Raw genomic sequence first — 23440 nt, 5'->3', positions numbered from 1 at the left:
TAAAAATTTCTTCGATAAGATATTCCTGTCTCCCAGTGGAACAGCAGCAAGTTTTCGGATTTACAGCGCTAAACTCATGGATTTGATTACACTCGTTGGACAGCGCATCTAGCCCGATGTAGCTTTGCTATAAGAAAGCACACGCAAAGCATTCCATGATACCAAATGTTTTTGTAACTTTTTCCTATGTTTTTTTACGATTTCCACCACAGTTGACATATATTTGCATATATTCCATAAGTTCTTAATTTTTAATATTAAAAGTAAACGATCCTACTTTTCCTTTACACCTTCTGATTATCTTTATTTTATGCAAGAATGATTACAGATATTCACCCAGAACGACCTTTTCAGATTCTCAGAAACTACAATATTATTTTAAATGATAACCTATCGCTCCTTACAGTTACAAAAATTGGCAAATTTAATGCTGAAAGTGGAACACCTTCCTAAAACACGTGATTGATTATCGGGAGAAAACTTGAAGACGGGTCAATTAGCCACGCGAACGGTTTCCTTAAAAGCCACGAACAAATTCATTATTGTGTTAGATTAACGTTCTAAAGAATTTACAAATAACTAAGTGACGCATTTTTCTCTTTTCGTTATTTCACGCATCTCTGAAGGTAAAAGTCAGCCACTTCAAACTAATCTTCGATGACTCAACGTTCAGGATTTTGTTCAAGGCGCAGAGAATCCCTCTTACCTGTATTTTGAGAGCAACAACAAAAAGATAAAACTACGGCAGAAATAATAGAATTTTTTTTCTTGTACCTTTTATGCATGCCGTAAGGAATCTGGTTTTGCTTGACTGGCAGACAGCTTGGCGTGTGAAGTGAGAGAAACCGTTGAGCGTTCCTGCCGTGAGACTTAATGAAACAGACGGCCTCTCCTAGTGCCTTCGAGGAATGTAAGGAACGTTTGGCATGCCGTAAACGTGCCATTCTAAGTATAAGATATAATAAAGTGTTTTAAGTTCAAAATAAAAAAGGGGGTGATTTTAACACCTTCCTTTATCTTGCTTTGGAAAGAAAACAATATACTTTTTGTGCATTTAAGGACCACCTTTTCAGTTAGTGTGTCACACAGTTAAAAAAAGACAATTTAACGATTAAAATTCCGTATCTGTTATATAAAAATACAACATTATACCACAGAATAATATGAAAATTAGCTAAAATATACATAAATTTCGCTTTAACCTATTGACTTCTAATTTGCAGTATAGGGCAGTTGAATGTGAATGTGCTGTAAACTGTGTTCGGCTCGCAACCATTTCGTACGTGGTTAATTAAAGCAACCGCAGTCACAGGGTTAACAACAGCAACAAAATCAGAAGATTCACATGTAGTTCGTGGTCCGTTGCCCCAAAACCTTACTCCACACTTTCAGTACACTATAAGAGTGACGGTAAAGTTCTGTTGTTCGGTCAGTTAACAGTTGTCCACGAATTGGCGATGGTTAACTAGCTGCCATCCTTCTATCCTTTTGGTTTGTTTTGAATTTCGCGCAGAGTTTTTAACAACCGATAGAAAGTAAAACATGGAACAAATTTGATTAAAGAAGGAAAAATACTATAAATAGACATTTCCTTGTCATTTTTCAATTATGTACACATACACATACACTGCTGGCCAAAATCTTAACGCCAATGAACATAAGGAAAAATGTGCATTTTGCGTTGTTAGACTCAACCATTTACTTGAGTAGAGCTTCGAAAGATGAAAATAAAAAAAGGGAAAATAAAAGTAAAAACGTTTTTAGTATTTAATAGGGAAAATGTGAACACTATGAAATTAGCATAAATACTAGCTGGTCAAAAGTTTAAGACCATACTGAAACGAAGCGTTAATAGGTAAACACGTAACGAAATTTAGTCATTTGTGTTCAAGCATTAGCGTTATCAACATCTCCCACTGACATCTTCTGTGTTAGATTGAGTAAAAACATGGCAAAGGCTAAAAAGTTAACAGAGTTTGAACTGAGTTTGAGCTGCAAAAGCAAGATCTCTCTAAACGTGCCGTTGCTGGTAAGATTGGGCGTAATAACACTGCTTTTGCAAATTTCTTAAAAGACCCTGAGGGATACGGAAGGAGAATTTCAAAATTACGCCGGCGTTGGGCAGGAGGATTCGACGGGTTGTCCGGCAAGACACCAACCGATCGTCGAACCAGATTAAGGCCCTTACGGACGCAGAATGCAGCTCAAAAACAATAAGACGGCATCTACGAGAGAAAGGCTTTAAAAACCGTAAATGTCTTCAAAGGTCACGTCTCCTTCCACACCACGAAACAGCTCGGCTAAACATTGCTGAGAAACACCAAACATGGGACGTAGAAAAGTGAAAAGAAGGTTTTGTTCTATGATGAGAAAAAAATTTAACCCTGATGGTCCAGATGGCTTCCAACGTTACTGACACGATAAGGATATCCCACGGGAGACATTTTCTACACGACACAGTGGGGGAAGTTTCATCATGATTTGGGGTGCTTTCTCCTTCCATGGAACAATTGGAGCTTCAGGTTATACAGGGGCGTCAAACAGCAGCTGGCTACATTGGCATGTTGGAGAGAGCATCCTTATTGACTGAATGCCCTCACTTGTGTGGAAATGACTGGATCTTTTAGCAGGACAACGCTGCAATCCACAATGCCCTTAGGACAAAGGACATTTACATGGCGAATAACGTGCCTCTTTTGGATCATTCAGAGTGTTCACCCGAACTGAACTCCATTGAAAATGTTTGGAGGTGGATGGCAAGGAAAGTCTATAAAAATGGACGTCAATTCCAAACAGTGCATGATTTTCGTGAAGTTATCTTTATCACTGGGAATAACATTCCAGCCAGCCTTCTGCAAACGTTTATATCGACCATGCCAAAGCGAATATTTGAAGTTATTCGCAATGACGGCCGTGCAACTCACTACTGAGACCTCTTGTTGGGCATTTCCTACCCTGTGTAGGACTTCTTTTTGATATGATCTTAAACTTTTGACAAGCTAGTATTTAGGCTAATTTCATAGTGTTCACATTTTCCCTATTAAATGCTAAAAAGATTTTTTATTTTTCCCTTTTCTTATATTCATCTTTCAAAGCTCTACTCAAATAAGTGGTTGAGTCTAACAATGCAAAATGCATATTATTTTTACTGTTCATTGGCCTTAAGATTTTGGCCAGCAGTGTATACACACACATACACAACCACAAATTTAAAACATGGAAAATTTTGAAAAATATTCACCATCAGATTTAATCTATGGCTGAGAACATTAAATACGAGTAACACATGAATTGAAAATGAAATAAATTTGCCATAGATCTAGGTTAAAATAACAGTCGGCAATTACATTAATTATTCATGGTCCAGGAAATAAGTTTCACCGAGGTCAAAGTAATGTGATCTAGGTAACAAGCGTTGCTGTAGAAAAAAATAAATGTCTTAAATAAAGGTAAAAAACCTTAGTTTAGCTAAAATTCGACGTCAAAGTAGAAAGCATTATTTTCACTAAAACTTTGAGGTAAAAAATCTAAGCGTCATTTGGGTCATTAAAACGAACAAATGCAGTACACTAGAAGTTACTTAAGCCCAGTCCTGTTTCAGAATAATGCTCGTTACTCATTATTGTTTAAGATGTAGGCTGACGATTCATTTTATTATTACACTAAAACCTTTATATTTACTCACCTAATTCTTCAGTAGTGGTGAGTGTTGTAACAACTTACATTTTCATAATACTAAACTTTGTCAAAATATTTTATCTTATCAAAAAAATCAGATCACGTAGCCATAGTCAGGGATTATAGTAAGTGATATCCTGATAGGATGTATTGTTCTTTCCAAAATTCAAACACATGCGATGAGAATTGCAAAATTTGAAAAGGGTAATGAATTTTGAGACATGTCACCAGAGACACGGTAGACTTAAGTGTTAAAAAACAACAACAAACTATTGTACCAAGTTAGGTAAGAAAAATTAATTTTGACTTGTTCGTTTTCCCCTCATTAATCAGATTTACTCAGTTGGATAAGGTAGTATTTATGTTTTGTTCAGTAAAAATGTAAAATTTAAATTATATAGAAATATAGTAGGCTGTGAGACTGATTTGTGCATGTGAATAGAGTGGTATGTCATCTCAGATGTTAGCCGCTGCTCTATGTTTAGAACCCTTCCATTTGTAGATTCTGGACTATTTAATAGTAGTATGCTTCTTCCAGATGTAGATTCATAGCTATGTGAAAAAGACATATTCCTTTCGAAGGAAGTTTCTTTATATAGTGATATTGTTAGACAATGTAGATATTTCAAGACGAAATTCTTCAGTGTTTTCCATGGAAGATAAAAAACTGTTTAAAAAGTAGTGGGCTACAAATTACACCCAAGCTGATCCGAAGCAACACTGTTATATACAAAAAATAAGACAAAAAAAGCTTTGGTTACGAAATAGAACTGTCCGCTCTATAAAGATTTTGTATTGAAGGTCATTATATCCCCTAATACTGTTCGTAAGATGATAAACGTAGATATGAAGCTGAAGAAACCTCACAAATTTCGCATAAAGCTACTTGAGGGCTATCTGTTCTAGCCGTCCCTAATTTTGCAGTTTAAGACTAGAGGGAAGGCAGCTAGTCATCACCACCCACCGCCAACTCTTAGGCTACTCTTTTACCAACGAATAGTGAATAATAATAGCAAGAATGGGTATACAATTGAAATATATCTAACAACAATTTCAATAGATCATATTTGACGTGATGGTTTATTTATCCTGATGTAAACAAAACATTTTTCGGGCCCGGCATGGCCAGTAGGGTTAAGGCATGCGAGTCGTAACCTGAGGGTTGTGGGTTCGTATCCCCTGTCGCACCAAATATGCTCGCCTTTTCAGCCGTGGGAGCATTAGAATGTGACGATCAGTACCACTATTCGTTGGTAAGAGAGTAGCCCAAGAGTTGGCGTTGAATGGTGATGACTAGCTGCCTTTCCTCTAGCCTTACACTGCTAAATTGGGGACGGCTAACGCAGACAGTCCTCAAGTAGCTTTATGCGAAATTCCAAAACAACAACAACAACTATTATTATTATTTAAACGAAGTCCTATCAATCAACTGCATTTTTCATTACGATTTTGAGGCGTGGACACTCTAAATTAAGATTTAATAGAATGAAAACTAATAAAGTTATTTCAAAATAATAAACGTTTCCTGAAGGAAAGTATGCGAAGCTACTTATAATTTTATGTTAAAATCTTCTAGGAAGGTATAAATTTTATAGTTCCTAAGCGTTACTCCACAACGTTTATCTGCTTAACCATTCACTTTTGTTATTTCACACAAGATCCATAATGCTGTGGTTAACTGCATTTTATAAGAGTAATGTTCCAGTTAATTCCTTCTTTGTTTTCTTTGAAACTGATTCTACAGTCATTGATCCTTATTTTTAAGACAATTGCTAACAATAACACGTTCTTATATTGACATCTAACATTTGGGTCATAAATTATATGTAAAATGTTGTGAAAAACAGAGCACAGTGTATTGGTAACGATATTTTCACCATGACAAGGCTCTATGGTTTTAAGACAGTGAACAAAGCATGTTTCATGATGTAAATGGCGTCGCGTGCATCAACATTATGCCACGAGCACGTTTTAAAGGATCGTGGCATTTTGAAATGAATACCCTTAAGTTGACGCTTGCGAGTCTGCACGCAATAAGATAAATGAGAGAATGATTCTCAAGCACTGGTTGGTAACGTTACAAGAATACTTGTCCTTAATTCAAAGAAAATTAAATGAATAAGTAACTGTTGTGCTTCAGGTTAGTATCTTTACGACAATTATAGTTTCTGTATTATACGTGCGCATAGTCAGTTATCCAGTTATAAATAAAATCACGTTTGCTTCGTTCGACGTATATGAGAATAATTTTATCACACATTGCATTAATATTCGATATTTTTTCATTTGTATCAACTGTAAAGATATTTATTTCCATGCCATCTTCTATTATTATTAAATGAATAAATGTATTTAATTATATATCAAAAATTTACTTAAATTGCGCTACTTTTTTAAGCACTTATCACATCAATCCTTTTTCTTTACCATTTCAGTTTAAAAACATAACCCATAACTTCAGCAAATCTTCAATCTCACATCAAAATGTATACTTTTATTGTAATTACTAAATTATAATGATATTACTCATTAACAATATATCTAACATTGTGGAAACATTTAAGAAGAACCTGATTTTGAAATTTTTATTGTAAAAACGAATCATTGTGTACTTGAGGTCTCATTAAGTTAGAAAGACATTGTGAATCATTTTATGGCCATGTCGTATAAGGATTTTCTTACAACTGACACCGTTTATTCATCTGGGAAGACTTTAATAGCTGTATTGTTCTAAGTCAGTTATAAACTTTTTCAATTGTTAAGTTAATTCGGATCCCAAAACTTTAATGTTCATGTTCATTCTACAAGGGCATTAAAAAAAGTTTTCAGTTCAAAATACTCAGAAAGTGGTATTGATTTTGCATATCAATGTATCTAAACGACACATATTTTCATTCTGGAATGGTATAAGCTTTCGAGAATTTCATAATTCTAAATAGTTATAATGAGAAATAATTGCCCTATTGATAAGTATGAAAAACCAACTGAAATCAGAAATACTTTCACGTTAATGTTATAATTTTAATTCATGTTTCTATTAAACTTAGTATCGTAAATAAATGTGCAGAACTTCAAGTTTCAGTCCAGATCAAGTGAACTACATCACATTTTTGTCCTGCAAAGGGTCAGCGGTAAGATTATGGACTTAAAACATTACAATATGGCGTTCAATTTCCCGATGTGGAGATAATACAGATATAGATAGTATGGCTTTGTGAGGAAACAAGTAATAAAAACATAATGTTTCAGAGTTTTAGAAATAACTGTATACAAAGTGAGACTGAAAAATATTGAGAAAAATTCAAAATCGTACGTTTGTTTGTTTGTTTTTGAATTTCGCGCAAAACTACACGAGCGCATCTGCACTAGCCGTCCCTAATTTAGCAGTGTAAGACTAGAGGGAAGGCGGCTAGTCATCACCACCCACCGCCAACTTTTGGGCTACTATTTTACCAACGAAAAGTGGGATTGATCGTAACATTATAACGCCCCCACGACTAAAAGGACGAGCATATTTGGGGATTCGAACCCGCGACCCTTAGATTACGAGTCGAACGCCTTAATCCACCTGGCCATGCCGGCCCAAAATCATACGTCTACGTTTGTTTGTAGTTAAGCGTAAAGTTACACAATGGTCTGTCCGTGCTGTGCCAACCACAGGTATCAAAACTCAGTTTTTAGCGTTATAATCCTGCTGAATCAGAAGAGATCATATACACATGAGAAAAAAAATTAATTTGTGTTTTTCCTTCGTTCATAAGTTATTATATTATTTTTAACATCTTAAAAAATGTCTCCCTGTTCTTTACGATTCCTTATCGTTAAAGACAAAGACACAATTAAAACGTGAAGAGAACGAAAAAGTTGTATGTTGTTAGTTTATTAAAAGTTGTGATAAAACATTAAAATGCTCAACTATAATAGTAGGAAAATTAGGCCCGGCATGGCCTAGCGCGTTAAGGCGTACGCTTCGTAATCTGAGGGTCGCGGGTTCGCGCCGAATCGCGCCAAACATGCTCGCCCTCCCAGCCGTGGGGGCGTTATAATGTGACGGTCAATCCCACTATTCGTTGGTAAAATAGTAGCCCAAGAGTTGGCGGTGGGTGGTGATGACTAGCTGCCTTCCCTCTAGTCTTACACTGCTAAATTAGGGACGGCTAGCATAGATAGCCCTCGAGTAGCTTTGTGCGAAATTCAAAAACAAACAATACATTGTACAAGATATATGATCTTGATTACCGGTAAGAGGTCAAGGTCGGAAAAGAAACATGTTTTTTCTTGATTAAATTATTGCTAAAATCTTTACTCATCGACTGCCCATTCTGTAATTAATTGTCATGTTAATATTATTTGCCACATTCTGTAGCACCAGTTAGCCAAAGTTTTAATTAAGCTGACTTAACGAATTCGACCTATGCTTTTGACCTATGCTTTTTTACGTTGTCGCGTCGTGAAACACGTATGTATTATTTGAAATTTAAATAAAGTATGCATTAACCAATCTTAAATTAATGAAATTAAATGTTTCTAGCTATAGACTTCGACACGAACCTTTATCTTCTTGAGGTTTAATGATTTGTTTTAAAATGATCTAATATCATATTCTGAATATTCCCAGTTAATGTTCTTGCATTTCGGAATAACTAATAAACAATTTCAATATTATTCTTACACATGTCTCCAGTATTTTGTAGTTCAGTTAGAATTTATCTATTGAGTTATCATATGTTACTAAAATCTCCTATTCTGTTTTTCGTTATTTCTTGCCTTAAGCTACATGCTAATATTGCTAATAAGTTCGTCTGGAATATTACCTCATCAATTTATGGTTGTCTTATGTTCCGCGCCCCACGTCAGTCACACCTGTTTAACAATACGTTACTAAGATTACTTACGAATCATGAATACAAGTTGCGTACGAAGCTAGTGTAGCTAGTGTCACGCGGTTCGAATCCTATCTTTGTACATGTATACATGACTTCCATATTTTAAGCAAGTTATATGATAAAAGGCGTCTATTTATGTTAAAAGTCAAAAATACTTAAACTATTTGGAAGCTTTGTGAAACAAATAAATTAATATACTAATTTAAATTAACTTTCGAAAATAGTTTTTGATAATTATAATTCTATACGATACTAGTAGGAGTTGAAAAAGATAACATAAATGGATAAGGTAATAATCGCAAGCACACTGGTTAGCAATGTTAAAACCAACAGAATGAAAGCTGTTGTTGTTGGAATTTCGCACAAGCTACTCGAGGGCTATCTGTGCTAGCCGTCCCTAATTTAGCAGTATAAGACTAGAGGGAAGGCAGCTAGTCATCACCACCCACCGCCAACTCTTGGGCTACTCTTTCACCAACGAATAGTGGGATTGACCGTCACATTATAACGCCTCCACGGCTGGGAGGGCGAGCATGTTTGGCACGACTCGGGCGCGAACCCGCGACCCTCAGATTACGAAGCGCACGCCTTAACGCGCTAGGCCCTGCCAGGCCCTGAGAATGAAAGCTTAAACGCACGTAATGCCGTTGATTTTGAAATACAAATTTCAACATACCGAATTTGTATTGTTTGTTTGTTTAGTGAATTTCGCGCAAAGCTTCACGAAGGCCATTTACGCTAGCTTTCCCTAATTTTGCAGTGTAAGACTAGAGGGAAGGCAGCTAGTCATCACTACCCACCGTCAACTCTCGGTATACTCTTTTACCAATGAATAGTGGGATTGACCGCACATTATAACGCCACCACGAACCCGCGACCCTCAGATTACGAGTCGAGTGTCTTAACCACCTGGCCATGCCGGGCCTATTCTGAAATTATGGCATCATCGTCGTTTTATATAGTTATTTTTAATATATTGCTGCTAACTATTTGTCATTAAAAATTATTCTCATTATTGTTGTTCAAAAATGGTTTGTATTTCGGTATTCTATTATTAATTGTGGTGTTTGGAATGGATCATTATTCGTTATTCATGATGTAAATTTTTAACTGTTTCCTAATTAAGATGAATCACAATACTATTGGATTTTAAGGTGTTTATGACTCAAGATGAATAATTTATTCATCAAACTTCAGCTGTTTATAATTCTTATTATTATTGTTGAAAGTGTTGTTTAGAAATCATTCTACGGTCATTTACTGAGAATAACGGGCTAGTTCGCAGAAATGAGTCTGTCTTTATTTGTATGATGTGATGATTTGTTTTCTCAACGATTGTTTTATATATCCTATACAAAAGAAAAGTCAGTTGTCTAAAGTAATCATAGCTTTACCTTTCGATGGAGTGTTTCGTCCAACCTAATTACTGTATGAGACGTGTTGCGCAGGTTGAATATCAAACTATCTTGGCATTAGGGAAGAACGTTAGTTGTAAGTAGAAATTAATAGCCATTATCTTTTCCTGTCTTGTGAAGATCTCCTGTCAAGAATGCTTGTTCAGTCCTGACAACGTGAAACAGATTTCTTCGCTTATGTTTCATTGTTTAGCTTTTAAGATATTATTGTATATCATGATGTTTCATTCATCTGATAATATAATGTAAAATAAAACAAACACAGTGGAATACTTGTCAAAACGATATAAGTTTACTGAAGAATTTGAAATCAGACATTTTGGGTAACAACCTTTCATTAAGTTTGCAGTGAGGACAAACCGGCTTTTAAAATTAATAGAATATGATAATCATTTTAAATGATGAATAAGACAAATGTGTGTTGCTCGAATTACCCAAAAATATATTCTTGAGCTTAAATACTGCAAAGAAATGTTTGAGAAGTAACACAGAATATTAAGTAGTTAGCAAAGTTAGATGAAATAAAAAATATTATGAATAAGTAAATAAGTTGAACACGAAGGAAGTCCAGAAACTGGCCATAAATAAAAACAATAAAAAACATAAGCAATAGAAAATGAACGCATTCATAAACATATTGTGATTTTTTACTTGTCATGCAATTTCAATGAAAAAATCCATAAGCATCGTAGAAACTTTATCTCTCTCTTCAGTAAACTGGTTTTGCCGAATTCACAGTTCATCAGCACTGTTTGGGAGAGCAGGTCAAAGAAGTATAGCAGGTTTTTGTAGGTAAGGCATGTAAATAATGTACAGTGTTTTGTATAGGCATTTACGTCATTGATAGATTCTTTCTTTTCTTCAATGATATTACCCATTTTAGTAAGAATAAGAAAAAAATCACGTTTAATTTACCAGCTAGCCTGTTGAACAATTATAAGTATTAACTGCGACAAGATAGTCACATATTATTAAAATACATAAAGTATTCTAAGTTATCAGTGATAAGCAAAAGTATTTATATCAAAACCTACGGATCGAACAATACAATGTTGTCCAGAGAAGAATAAGAATTAAAGATATGGGAATTGTAATACAGCGTATAATTAGTTAGGTATAAAATGATGTAAAAATACAATAAATTTGAGAAGTGACTCACTATACATAAATGTATGAATACAAATGCAATACGTTTGGTTAAGAAAATGAAATAATCTAGCAAAAAATTTTAAATGGACGTGCATGAATAAAAAAAAAAAAGTTTCCTTTGAACAGGCCCCCTTGAGGCAGCGGTAAGTCTCCGGATTTACAAGGCTAAAATAAAGGTTTCGAGTCCTCACTTACCACAGCGGTAAGTCTCCGGATTTACAAGGCTAAAATAAAGGTTTCGAGTCCTCACTTACCACAGCGGTAAGTCTCCGGATTTACAAGGCTAAAATAAAGGTTTCGAGTCCTCTCCGCAGACATAGTAGATAGCTCCATATGGCTTTTCTGTAAGAAAACCACACAAACACACAGATTTTAAACAATAATTTTAAGCAAAACAGGTACTGATCAGGTAGATGGGAAAATGTAAAGCTGGGAAGTGGGAATTTTTCTTTCAGATAAACGGAATTAACAGCGTGGATACAGTAAGAAGATATATTGCAATATATACCTGTGGGTTTTGTAGTGTTCTTCTTTATTTTCTAGGAGAGATGTTAAGCGGCCAACTGTTTGACTAATGCATAATAATTAGTTTAAACGGTTAAAAAGTAGAAGAAAAAATGTTCAATTGAATCGAATAATATTGTGAAGTGTTATTTTCCTCATTAAAATGTGTAACTTCAAAGAAGAAAGGAAAGAGTGTATGAATGTTTTAAGAGACTAGTATAGTCTTTGTTTCACTACTTCTTTTGCTGTAAATCATTTCGAAGAATTCACGACTCACCAGGAAATGAGATGCTAAGTAACGCGCTTAACCGATGTATAGCATACAATGTTTTTACGTATCACACACTCTATCAGGTTTTTGAAATATAAGTTAATGACTGTTGTATTTAGAATTTTGAATTAGAATCACACATAGTTGTTGATGTGTCAACATACTGGAAAGTGAAGCTTTTCTTTTCGTGACAGTAAGATGCACCTGAGTTCGCATTAGCAGTTGGTTTCCGGATAATATACAGTACTGTACAAAAGAGTTAGGAAAAAGTCAAACATTATATTTCAGACTACTTTCAAAGAACAATGGAAGGTAAATCACAGGTGTAATATCAACATTTTATCAATCTTCATATTTAGTACAGCAGAAACTCAGTAGAAGTGCCTGAGTTCAGCAAACCGCTAATATTTTATGTCCCGCTTTTGCTTTAATAACTGCAGACAGTCTTTCAGGCATTCCTGTAACTCATTAATCAAGCGTCCTTTGATATTTTACTCCAGAATATTCTAATACATTTCCATAAAGTTTCTTTGGAAGTAACTTTTGACTTGTCGAATTTCTTTAAACTATCAAATCCCAGGTCTCCTTAAGTGAGTTGAGATCGGAGCTCTGTGGGGGTTGCGGGGAGAGGGTCACTGCATCATTTGAATGACTCTAGCAGCTTTTTTCTTAGCTAAGTAATTTCTACATAGATTGAATGAATGTTTGGGATCATTATCTTCTTTGTAGTAGAATGTTTTACCAATAATACGCAAACTCCTGACGGTGCATGCGCTGATCCATTACTTATTCTATTTTTCAAATATTTCTTGTCGCCTCAGCAGGAAGAAAAACATTCCCAAACCGTTACACTGCCTCCTCCATGCTTCGTGGTATGTGTTATGCCAGATGTATAACCTACGTTTTGTACTATATAATTCAAACTTGGACTCATCCGTCCTTAACACCTTTTTTTTTTTTTCATTTGCATGTAGTCCAGTTTTTGTACCTTTTGAAAACAACTTCAGTCTCTTGACAATATTTGAATATCGAAGAAAAGTTGTTTTTTTTTAAACTATAGCACAACCAAATATTCCATTCACTTTTAATCTTCTCAATACTGTAGATCTGGACAGTTTTCTGTTATTTGGTACATGGTCGTTTATTTCAGTGGCAGTCTTCCTTCTATCCCGAAGGCTGTATAAACAAAGATACTTAACATAAATCTCATTGAATTTAGGTGTTCTGCCTCTTATTTTCCTATTTTAAAATCTACCTGTCTCATTCTCATGATCTATGGAGTACTTGACAGTGTTAGGAGAGCATTTAAAGTCTGTAGCAATTTATTGGAGAGTACAACCAGCTTCATGTAAAGCTTTTATGCAAACTCTGCTGCTTTACTGACAATTATCTATGTTTTTTTCAGGCGTGACATGACAATAAAACTTAATATTTAGTGTTAAACACTACTTTTATCAAGGTCTGCTTGTGGAGTACTATTAAATGGATTTCTTGTGACATGTTAATTCCTTTCTAGCTTATTTCCATATACTTAAGACACTGCATGGAGGTATCATGACAATTGTTTCAATTTATGTTCATTCAACCAGAATCCTTATAACATGCCCTTGGTGCAAGTGTATGGGATGAGAATTCAAAATAATAAGTATTCTTACCCTGCCTCATTCATTTGTCAGCAGGTATCAGTGAAGCATTACCACCCTGTAACGACGTGGAAAAATTAGACCCATAAGATGAAATGAATGACAAACTGTTCCCTTGTTCTAATGCTTTTGCACGATACTGTACACTGAACCAAAATGGTTTTGTTTTATTTTTATCATGTCTATAACAAAAAAATGGCAGTTTCTTTTCAGCATTTTGAAGGTTATGTGCTAGAAGGATATGTGCTTTGAAGGATATCAGCTAGAATATTTGAACTTTGTTTGATGATCTGGGTTTCTTTAGGGATATTATGATAAGTAAGGGTAAAAGTTTGTATATTTAGGTAATGGATTTAGGATGTATTTTCTGGTTTCATCATAGCACGTTGGGGGGGCTTTCTTTAGATTATGATATGTAGTGGCTTTGTTCACTGCAAAATCTACAGTCTTTGGAATTGAAAGAAACTGAAATGTATGGAATAGCCTAGAAGAGTCTAAGGGGAGATTAATGGACAGAGAAAGACATATGACAGTCTTGAATAGAAATGTATTTGTGTAGGAAAAGGAAAGTCGTTGAGGAAATTATCTATGTGAAGATAAACACGAAGTGCAGGAAGAGAATAACCTGTAATTTATTTTAATTCATTTGTTTGTTTGTTTTTAATTTCGTGCAAAGCTACTCGAGGACCATCTGCGCTTTTAATCCTCTTAATGATGCTTGTTTGTTTGGTGTGAATTTTGAGAAAAGCTACACGAGGGCTACCTGCGCTAGCCGTCCCTAATTTAGCAGACTAAAGGTAAGGCAGCTAGTCATAACTCCCCAACTTACAACATTGGACAATAACTTGTTTTGTAAAAGTATTTTGGAAGGTATATGGTCAATCATGTCGAGAGTTTGATTGCCACGTGTGTCTATATATAACAGTCTTTGCCTCCACCATTCTCATCATCGTTACAATCGAAATTTTTCAAATTATCAGCAGTGTATTTTACCCACATAGACAATGTAAAACTACTTCTCTCAGCCACTACACTCTTACTCAGTAGAGTTTCTATGTACAACGTATCTGCATAAAGATTGTGAGATGATGAAATTAGTTTGTCTTTTAAGTGTAAATCATCTTGAGAAATCAGAGAATGAAGAAAAAGATTGACAGGTGTAGAATTATCTTCATTTCATTTCTTTTATGTCAGATGCTGAATCTAGGTTTTTCATCCGCAGAGGAAGAATAACCCTAGCTAAGACTTTTTTATACTGACAGGAATTATCATGAGGTAGAAAGGACATAACTACTATTTGAAACAAACGTGGGATCAATGTTTTTATTCTCTTGGTTTTAGTAGTTCCAAACACAGGACCTTTCTGTAATTCTTCTTTTTATTGCCTTTTTTCTTCAGAAAAGATATAGCTGAACGAAACAGATCATCCAATACATCACCTAACCCGTGATCTCATTGCCATTAACTGCCAGCTCATTTAGTGATCATAATATACCTCATACGTGGCTGGTTCATAATATTAAAGCACTCTCATGATTGCACAGATGATAAAAATAATGTGTTAGAATGACTCTTCCTTGTTCAAATGGAATAGATCGCCAATTTCACCATTTAAATTTGTCTCAGTGGGTGGATAATGAGGATTTGTAAATGTTTCAATGATCGTGTCTCTATTATGACTTTTAATTTGAATGATTCATAATAGTGGTATACGTGTATCACCAACAATACTAGATTCTAAAGTATCTAATTAAACATAGAGTAAATAAAAATCACCATGGATTCTCGGAGTATATGGAGCTTTATTGGGCTCTGATACCATGTGATTAATACAGAATCTAAGTACTGTATATAATACAGAATCTAAAAACTGTATATAATGCAGAATCAAACAATATAGACTCAATCATTCACTTATTTTTTGAGACAATGAATCTTAAGTAAATAAAGGTTGTTTGCCGGGTATACTAAATAGTTATATTATTTGCTTCTAATTCTAATTCAGTTTTCAGGAATTTTGTAATGACCTGGTCTAATATAAATGATTTTGTCAAGAATTTGAGTACGAGATAGACAAAAGATCCATTCTGTTCTGTGATATACATTGTGCCAGGTATGTGTATGCTGTAATTCGACAAGGGCCAACTATCATGAACCATCAAGTTTTATAGATCTCAGAAGTTGAGTAACATAATTTATTAGGGTATTACTGGCAATATATCTCAGATATTATCATAGAAAATAGCTCCCTATTTCCAGATAATGTCATATATAGTTGATCCACGAAAAGTAACAAGTGAGAGTTATGCTTATCATTCTATGAAGGCAGGTGATTCATATGTATTTAAGATATCCAGCTATCAAAATTATTAAAATATTCTTTCCACTTTACATAATGCAGTTTGCTTTTACCCCTTCCTTGTCCATATAGTACTTCTCTCACAGCATAGATTCTGATTCATAAAATATTCCATTTAATTTTCTCTGAGATAACTTTGCAGCTCGTACATTGGAGAATTTCTCTCTAATCTCCTGTAGATCATAAAGTTTTCGTCTGTCCTTGTGGGTATATAACCTGTCCTAAATTGAGGCTTTATTTTACTAATTTGTACTTAATTGTTTATATTCAATCAAAATTTTCTTTGATATTTGATTTTTTAACGATTTTTTTCTCACCACACACTTATTAGCACGATTAACATCCATTGGTCTTATTTCAATACTGCAATGATAAGACTGATTTTAGGCACTGACTAGCTTTTTAAATATGGCAATATACTTGTAAGTTACACAATAAGCAAAATATCACCACCTTCTAATTTTAAGAATGAAATTAAATTTTTCTACTATAGTTGCTTCGGTTTCATTATATGTAGTGAAGTAGTGAACGTCATTTTCCTTGATATGATATAGAAACAAATGATTAGTAAATTTTGTTTCAGCATCAGTTTGAAATTTGCAGGGTTTCCACCCTGTCTTTAAAGTGTGTTTGAAAACCTTTTGAATGTGCCACGTTTTTTTACTTTTGAATAGGACAACTCATTCATACAGAAAAAACATGTCGATACACTTGAGTAAATACTTAAAGTGGTTGTTTATTGACTTAGATTACAGAGAGAGATCCACCAAACCAGCCTACTATTATTCGTTGATCTCCAAAGCGATTAAGAGGTTTCTTGAAAGTTTATATGTTATTGTTTTGTTTAGAGTTATGTATCTTGACGACTTAACCAGCCTTTGATCTGTTTGAGAGTGTTAGATTTATCTAGTAATTTAATAGATCTAAATAAAAATAGTACTCCAGCATAATTAGCAAGAATTGTAAGATGATAATAAATAGATTATAGTGTTTGATGTATTAGGTTGTTCAGAAATAAAAGTCGTTTTTAAACTACGAAGTTTGGAAAGTATTAACCAGTGTTATAAAGCATGTTTTAATCCAGGGCTGGACAACTTATTTTTCATAGTGGCCACAACTGTGGCTAATGAAAACAACTATTAAAAAAAAAAAGATGTTAGTTTACACTGGCTTATACTTTCCAAACTTCGCAGTTTAAAAACGTCGTTTATTTCTGGACAACCTAATACATAAAAATAATTGCATTTTCAACCTTCAGTGTGAAAATTGAAGTTTCGTGAAATTTGGCTTAATATCTATGCTCAATGAGCATCTTAGTTCTGCCTCTAAATTTATGTCCGTAAGCTGAGATCTGTAACTAGACTTGAGAAAATATAGTGTAAAAAATATTGACTCGTACACCCATCTGGATCCAAACATGGAAAATAATTTTAAAATTGCTATCTTTAAACTTGGAAGACCCTCATTTATCAGAATAGTGAGCCATATCTCTCCGATAGAACATTTTTGTTTACCTTTTATGTGTTCTACACTTTGCAGGGTAAGCATTTCGTCTTCAAATCCACACTTATCCAAAGACAAAAAAGATGTAATTTCTTTACTAAAATTTCCTAAGTCAAATTGAAATGGATTCTGCAAAAATTCAAATACCAATTTCAATTTTTTAATTTGAAGAAACGCGATTCAAATTTTTGAGATAGATTTTTGATCCAGTTTACATAGAGATCATCGTCAGCATGAGATAAGTCATAGTCCTTATTATTTTCTATAAAGCTATTCAACTTTGCAAAATGTATCAAATCTTTCTTTTGTAATTGTTCCGCTTATTCTTTTACCTCTTTCCTGATGCTTCGTATTCAAATTATTCAAGTGAGCCGTCAGGTTGCACAGAAAGTGCAAATCACACTGCCATGACAAAGTTTCAATTTTACCTTTTTCAACAAAAGTCACTGCTTTTCTTCAAAGACTCAACAAACTGTCGACGGATGAGAGATTTCCACTTGTAATATAATTCACAATTTTTACAACAATTTTTGTTGTCCATCAATTTTTTTAGTTCATCACGTAAATTTTCCTGATGCAAAAAGCAATGGAAAGATGGCAGCGTAGACTTTACATTATTTTCAATTAAATGCTGCTTAAAGAGAACAACAAATCCGAATTACGCCCCAGGCATGTCGGGAGCAGTGTCTGTTGTGATAGAAACCATTTTTTTAAAATTCAGATTGAATTTTTTTGACATTTCAAGAAATTTTTCAAAAATGTTTCTCCTCATATTCGATCTCATAATCTACAAAGGTCAAACATTTCTTCCCTCTCTACTGACTCATCTAGTGCTAAAGAAAAATACAAACAGTCATTTATTTGTTCAAGCAACTGATTTTCTATGTCTTTCACTAACTCTAACATTCTGCGGGCAATTGTTCTTCGACTTAATTCTAAATTATTTACTTTTTGAAGAATATCATATTTTATTTTTGAATCATAATTCTCCAACAGAGTTTTAATGACCACAATCAATATTTATTTTACTAGTTCAGCATCAAAAAATGATTTATTTTTTGAGCTAGAATCCAAGCTATTTTATAGCTAACTAACGTAACTAGTTCTATCGATGATAAAACCTTTTTAGGCCTCCCTTTTGTTCATGAAGTTCTTCTTTTAGACGACAAATTTCATTCATACGATTTTTGCTACCAACAGGAAATTTTGCATCAAATACGTTGTGAAAATTGTTAAAGTGTTGGTTAAGGTTGTACACTTTATTATTCCTAAAAACTTTGTTACACAAAAGACACACTGGCTTATTATTTGCTTCAATCACTGCAAATTTCAATTCTCAACTTTCATTAAATTTTCGTTTCACGTTTTTCCAGTCACGCGCCATTCTCTTTTCGGTAGTAATGCCAGAATAATTTAAATTGTCTTTATTTTCTATGTGTTCACCATCATTTGGATTCTTTCGTTTTCGAATAATCCACTTATCCATATCATGGGATTAAAAACAAAATATATTTAAACACTTGAAAATTGCGCAATAAAAATATGTTTGCAAACGCATACAAAACAACGCACACTCGATAACAAACATTTAAACCAGACTGACGTTACAAAATGGGTGGAGTCTGTGGCGTTGATGAAGCGCGCGACATTAGCGATGACGTAAGACAGAGCAATTTCTGATTATAAAATTTGCGATAAAAAATAAATGACAGAAAAAGTTGATTCCTAAACTCGAGCAGGTCACAATTGTGCTATCAACTGGCCCCATGTGGCCAGTGGCCATGGATTTGCCCACTCCTGCTTTAATCAAAGTAAGCACCATTTGCTTCAACACACTTGCCATGTTGTTTATGCCCCTACTGTAGACATCAGTTTTTATGGTCAATGAACTCCCTGAAAGCTTCTTCTGCAACTGCCTGGTTTTGAAAGCGTTTATTGTTCAAAAAGTTGTCAAATTGCTTGAAAAAATGAAAATTTGTAGAGGAAAGGCAGAACCTTGATTCTCAATTCGTTCAATTGATAAGTCTCATAACGCTAATTTTGTTGATCTTCAATCAGCTCATGCGGAACCCACTTATCCAACTTTTTCTCTTTCCAATCGTACTCAGGTGGCTGGAAATGCTTGATTTACTTGCGCTTAGCTTTTTTGCAAGTCCGTGTACTGTTGTGCGAGTGTGTGTCTCAACTGCTCTCTTAATTATTTTCATCTAAGGATAGCTTCTTTCCAGGACCTTCTTGGTATTCAAGACTTTCATCTCCATGTCGAAACCTTGGAAACCAACGCTGAACTGTACGTTCAATAACAAATTCATGGCCGAATGCCTGGTTGACGTTCCATATAGTTTCGGTAGCTTTTCGTCCAAGTTTGAAGTTGTAGAGGAAAATCACACGTAAGTTCTTTTTCTCCATGCTGCCTTGGGATTGCGAAACTTACTCTGACTAGAGTTGAAACAGCAGACAATTAATACACTTTGTAAGCAATAAACGTTGGATTAACCAACCAATCAACGATAAGTTACTCAATAATGAGTTTCTAAATGTCATCTTTAGAATTCTGACATTTATTTCTGTACAGCATAATACATTAAACATTATTTTCTACATCAGATTAACGTACACTAATTATTCTTATTTGGTTTATCATCAACAATGACCTCAAAGTAGTAATTGTTTAACCATTACAACAGATGAAGTTAATTCTTAACCTCTAAACATTAATAGGGTTAAGAGGCTAACAACAGCTCATGATGACAGACATGAAACAAATGAACCCATTTAGATATAGAATATTCGGGTATTTTAACACGTGTACTATAATCTTTATATTTCATACACGTCCATCTATCTACATTTACAAGAACTTCTTGTGGAATATCCATATTTTATAACTGTTCTGCCAGTTCTATCCATCCCGTAGGGTTAAAATTATTTCACTTTCATAGTATGTCATTGATAAGGTCAATTATGTTATTGTTTGGGATGGACCTTCTACTAATCACTAATTCTGCTTGGTCACTCCGTGTTAGTTCCTCATCAGATCAGAGTTAAAAGTATTTCATCTTTCTTTTAAATTTCTGAAAACTACTGTCGATAATCTCTAAACTTTCTTTATCTGATAATTTCATTGTAATTTTAACAGGTTCCATGACTTGCAAATGAAAGGTCTGATGACACTGTTAAAGTTAATTTATCATCTTTGTTTGATCGTCTATGGGTAACATATCATTTTCCATAACAAAATAGTCATGTCTTTATCTATATAGTTTAATAATGTGTGTATTTGTCTTTCTTAAACCTTAGGTTGATAACGTGTGTGTGCCAGTTCTGTCGTAATGACAATCATTTATTCTATACGTTATGTCTTATTTTAAGTCCAACACATTTACCAATAGCCCATCCTACCAAACAACCAAGTAATGAAAGTATTAATGCTGCAAATAATGGTAAAAACTGTCCTTTTTTTGTTAATAATTTTCTGTTATGTTTACCTGATGCTTTATAACAGCTTACTTTCTCACTAATGGCTTGTATTGTTTATGTTTCTGCTGTTGTATGTTCATTATGGGAATGTGCTACTTTAAAAAATTAAAGCACATTCAGAAATTGTTGTTATTATTGTTTTTCTTATTGAACACAAAGCTATACAAAGGGCTCGTTTTGCTCTACTCACCACGGTTGTCTAAGCATTGTTTCCAGCAGCATAGTGCACAGACATACTGTGCCACTGGGGGATATTCAGATATATAAATATAAATATTATTGACGAGTTTAAGGTTCTTAAGGGAATTGATAATATTGACGCAATATCATTTTTTTCGTATTTGCTTATATGAATGGTATGACTAGGGACGCAAATCTAAATTACGGTAGGATAAAAATCATCTTTAGCTAAGACAGCTTTACTTATCTAATAGAGTAGTTGGTCTTTGATTCAATTAATTTAAGGGAAGCTTGATAAATATCTGATTTATGAATGCTGGCTTTAGGTGTTTTATTTTTATTTTGGAGTTTAGTATAGTGAATGAACCAATTTAGATGACCTAAAAGCCCCTCGATATCCTCAGATTATATGTATATACATTAATAGTGCTTCCACTCACCAAGCACCCAGGATTTGGGCTTTATGACATACGTTAATATTTCACATTATTGTGGAATGAACTAAAACTATATTTTCTGGCGTTTTTAGGCACGTGTGGTGTCGTGTTGTTGACTTACTCACTTGTGCTCTTGGCTAAGATCATGCACAGTTTGTCGTGTCCTTAGCTCTTTGTTCCAGTTCATTTTATGTTTTCAGAGTAGATATGAAGGCCTTGACTTTGAAGAGAAATAATTCCAATAACCTTGATGAATGGTAAGCTACAAGCAGTAGTCTGCAGTTCACTTGTAGTAATGCTGAACGGATCGTACTGCAGATTCTAGCTTAAACCAAAACTTCAAGTAACAAAAGCCTCATTTAACTGTTTCAAAAGCTTGTTCTCCAGTCTACAATCTCTTTTTCACATCTTTGAATGACATCAACTAACACAGCAGTAGCAGTGCAAGTATAACTTTTCTCTGAATACATTTCTTTGACAGAGCTTGTTGCACATCGTTAGCAGATAAGAATAGTTTTGTATCACGAGACTTCTTACAAATGGGATTTCCAATCACATTCATAAGACCATCTGGATCTCCTGAAAGTAATATGGTAGATAGAATCCTTAATACAGTTATTCAGAATATAAATGTGTTGGTGGTGCGACCACAGGATGTTGTGATGCAGCTAGTGGAGTAATGGACGTAGTGTAGTGCTTCTACATTTTCGCTTTCAGCTGCCTCTACTGGCTAGCCTACAGGTGGAAAGGGGAGCGGACTTTGTAAGTCTCCCTCTGCCAGTACAGAACATCTCCTGCACCAGGACTTTTGCAGTGCATCTCCATGGCAACATACAGTAACTGGGAACCTCACGGCCCAGGCTAAACTGCAAGGGATCTCGGAGCATCTTGAGCCCCAGAGGTGTGTGGACACGCTCTGACATCCACGATTCAAGACCCAGATATAGGTTAAATAGTTTTGCTGCCTTGTGGATTAGGATTTTTATCTAAGTGCTAAAGGAACTTGCCCTGACAGAAAGGAAGAGGAGTGACTATCCTCCAGGCAGATGAGAAGTCATTTAGAAGACCAATGGCTCAACTTGAGTCTTGGATAGGACACTCCAGCTGCTGATGCTGTTACCAGCAGACACAACACGGTAGGTGGCAGTCACCGGTTTTAAGGGTGTCCATATCGGCGTTAGGATACCCGCCAGGGGTCGACTACGACGGTGGGGGTACTATTTAGCGTCATTGATCAGTCGCTGCCCACCTAACTCAGGTAGCCCCTGGGAAATATGCACTGACCCGTCGCTGTGCAAGTGAACAGTAACTTACTGACTACAGATACAATAAACTCTACAATTAGCACCCAAGCGGGTGCTGGCCGGAGCTACGGTGTGCGCACGCCTAGACATATGACCCAAATGGTCAGTAGGAGAAGAGTGGATAGGAGTAAGAGGAAGAAAGAAATCCTCGGAAGAAGACGCCTGGGAAAAGAGCTGGAAAGAGGCGACTCATTGAAAAGTGTGAAAGATTGAGAAGGAAACATCTCATAGTTGCATACTACAACATCAGGGGAATAAGAGGAAGTAAACTTATCTTGTAAAAGGTAATTGGGGCATTCGACCTGATACTTCTGCAGGAGATCAAGCTTCAAGACAATGCTGAATTCGATCTGGAAGGACGGACTTTGGGAAGACTGTTAGGCAATAGTGGACTAGCCATTGCTAGCAGGATAGATAGCACAATCAGAGTGGAACGTCTAGATGATCAAGTACTATACAGCACCAACAACAGGAAGATCCAGTTAGTGAGAGTGTCTGACCCGAGGCTACCCAGCCCACTCACCATGGCCAACCTTTATATGGCCTGTGACAGTGCACCCAGTGCTATAGAGTGGGAATGCCTTCAGGACCTGAGCTTCAATTATAACCCATTTCTCATTGTGGGGGACTT

General features: G+C 35.0%; 1 protein-coding gene across 8 annotated transcripts in view; it reads left to right on the top strand.

Moving 5' to 3' along the window:
* Positions 1 to 23440, top strand: part of LOC143225469 (uncharacterized) — a 159926-nt gene that overhangs the window by 100544 nt on the left and 35942 nt on the right. For 6 of the 8 annotated variants that reach the window (XR_013013862.1, XR_013013861.1, XM_076454940.1 and 3 more), the window contains one exon: positions 19637 to 19798. The exons of 1 other annotated variant lie outside the window; for it this stretch is intronic. Coding sequence is in view for 4 of the 7 variants with exons in the window: in XM_076454940.1 (XP_076311055.1) it covers positions 19637 to 19798 (162 nt within the window). In the remaining 3 variants the exon portion in view is untranslated. Of the gene's footprint in view, positions 1 to 19636; positions 19799 to 23440 lie in introns of those variants that run through there. One more of the 8 variants, XR_013013864.1, reaches the window with a different exon arrangement.

This window comes from Tachypleus tridentatus, chromosome 9 (assembly GCF_004210375.1).
Source record: "Tachypleus tridentatus isolate NWPU-2018 chromosome 9, ASM421037v1, whole genome shotgun sequence".
NCBI lineage: Eukaryota > Metazoa > Arthropoda > Merostomata > Xiphosura > Limulidae > Tachypleus > Tachypleus tridentatus.
The sequence above is the reverse complement of the archived record's forward strand: the minus strand, read 5'-3'. Positions and strand labels throughout refer to the sequence as shown.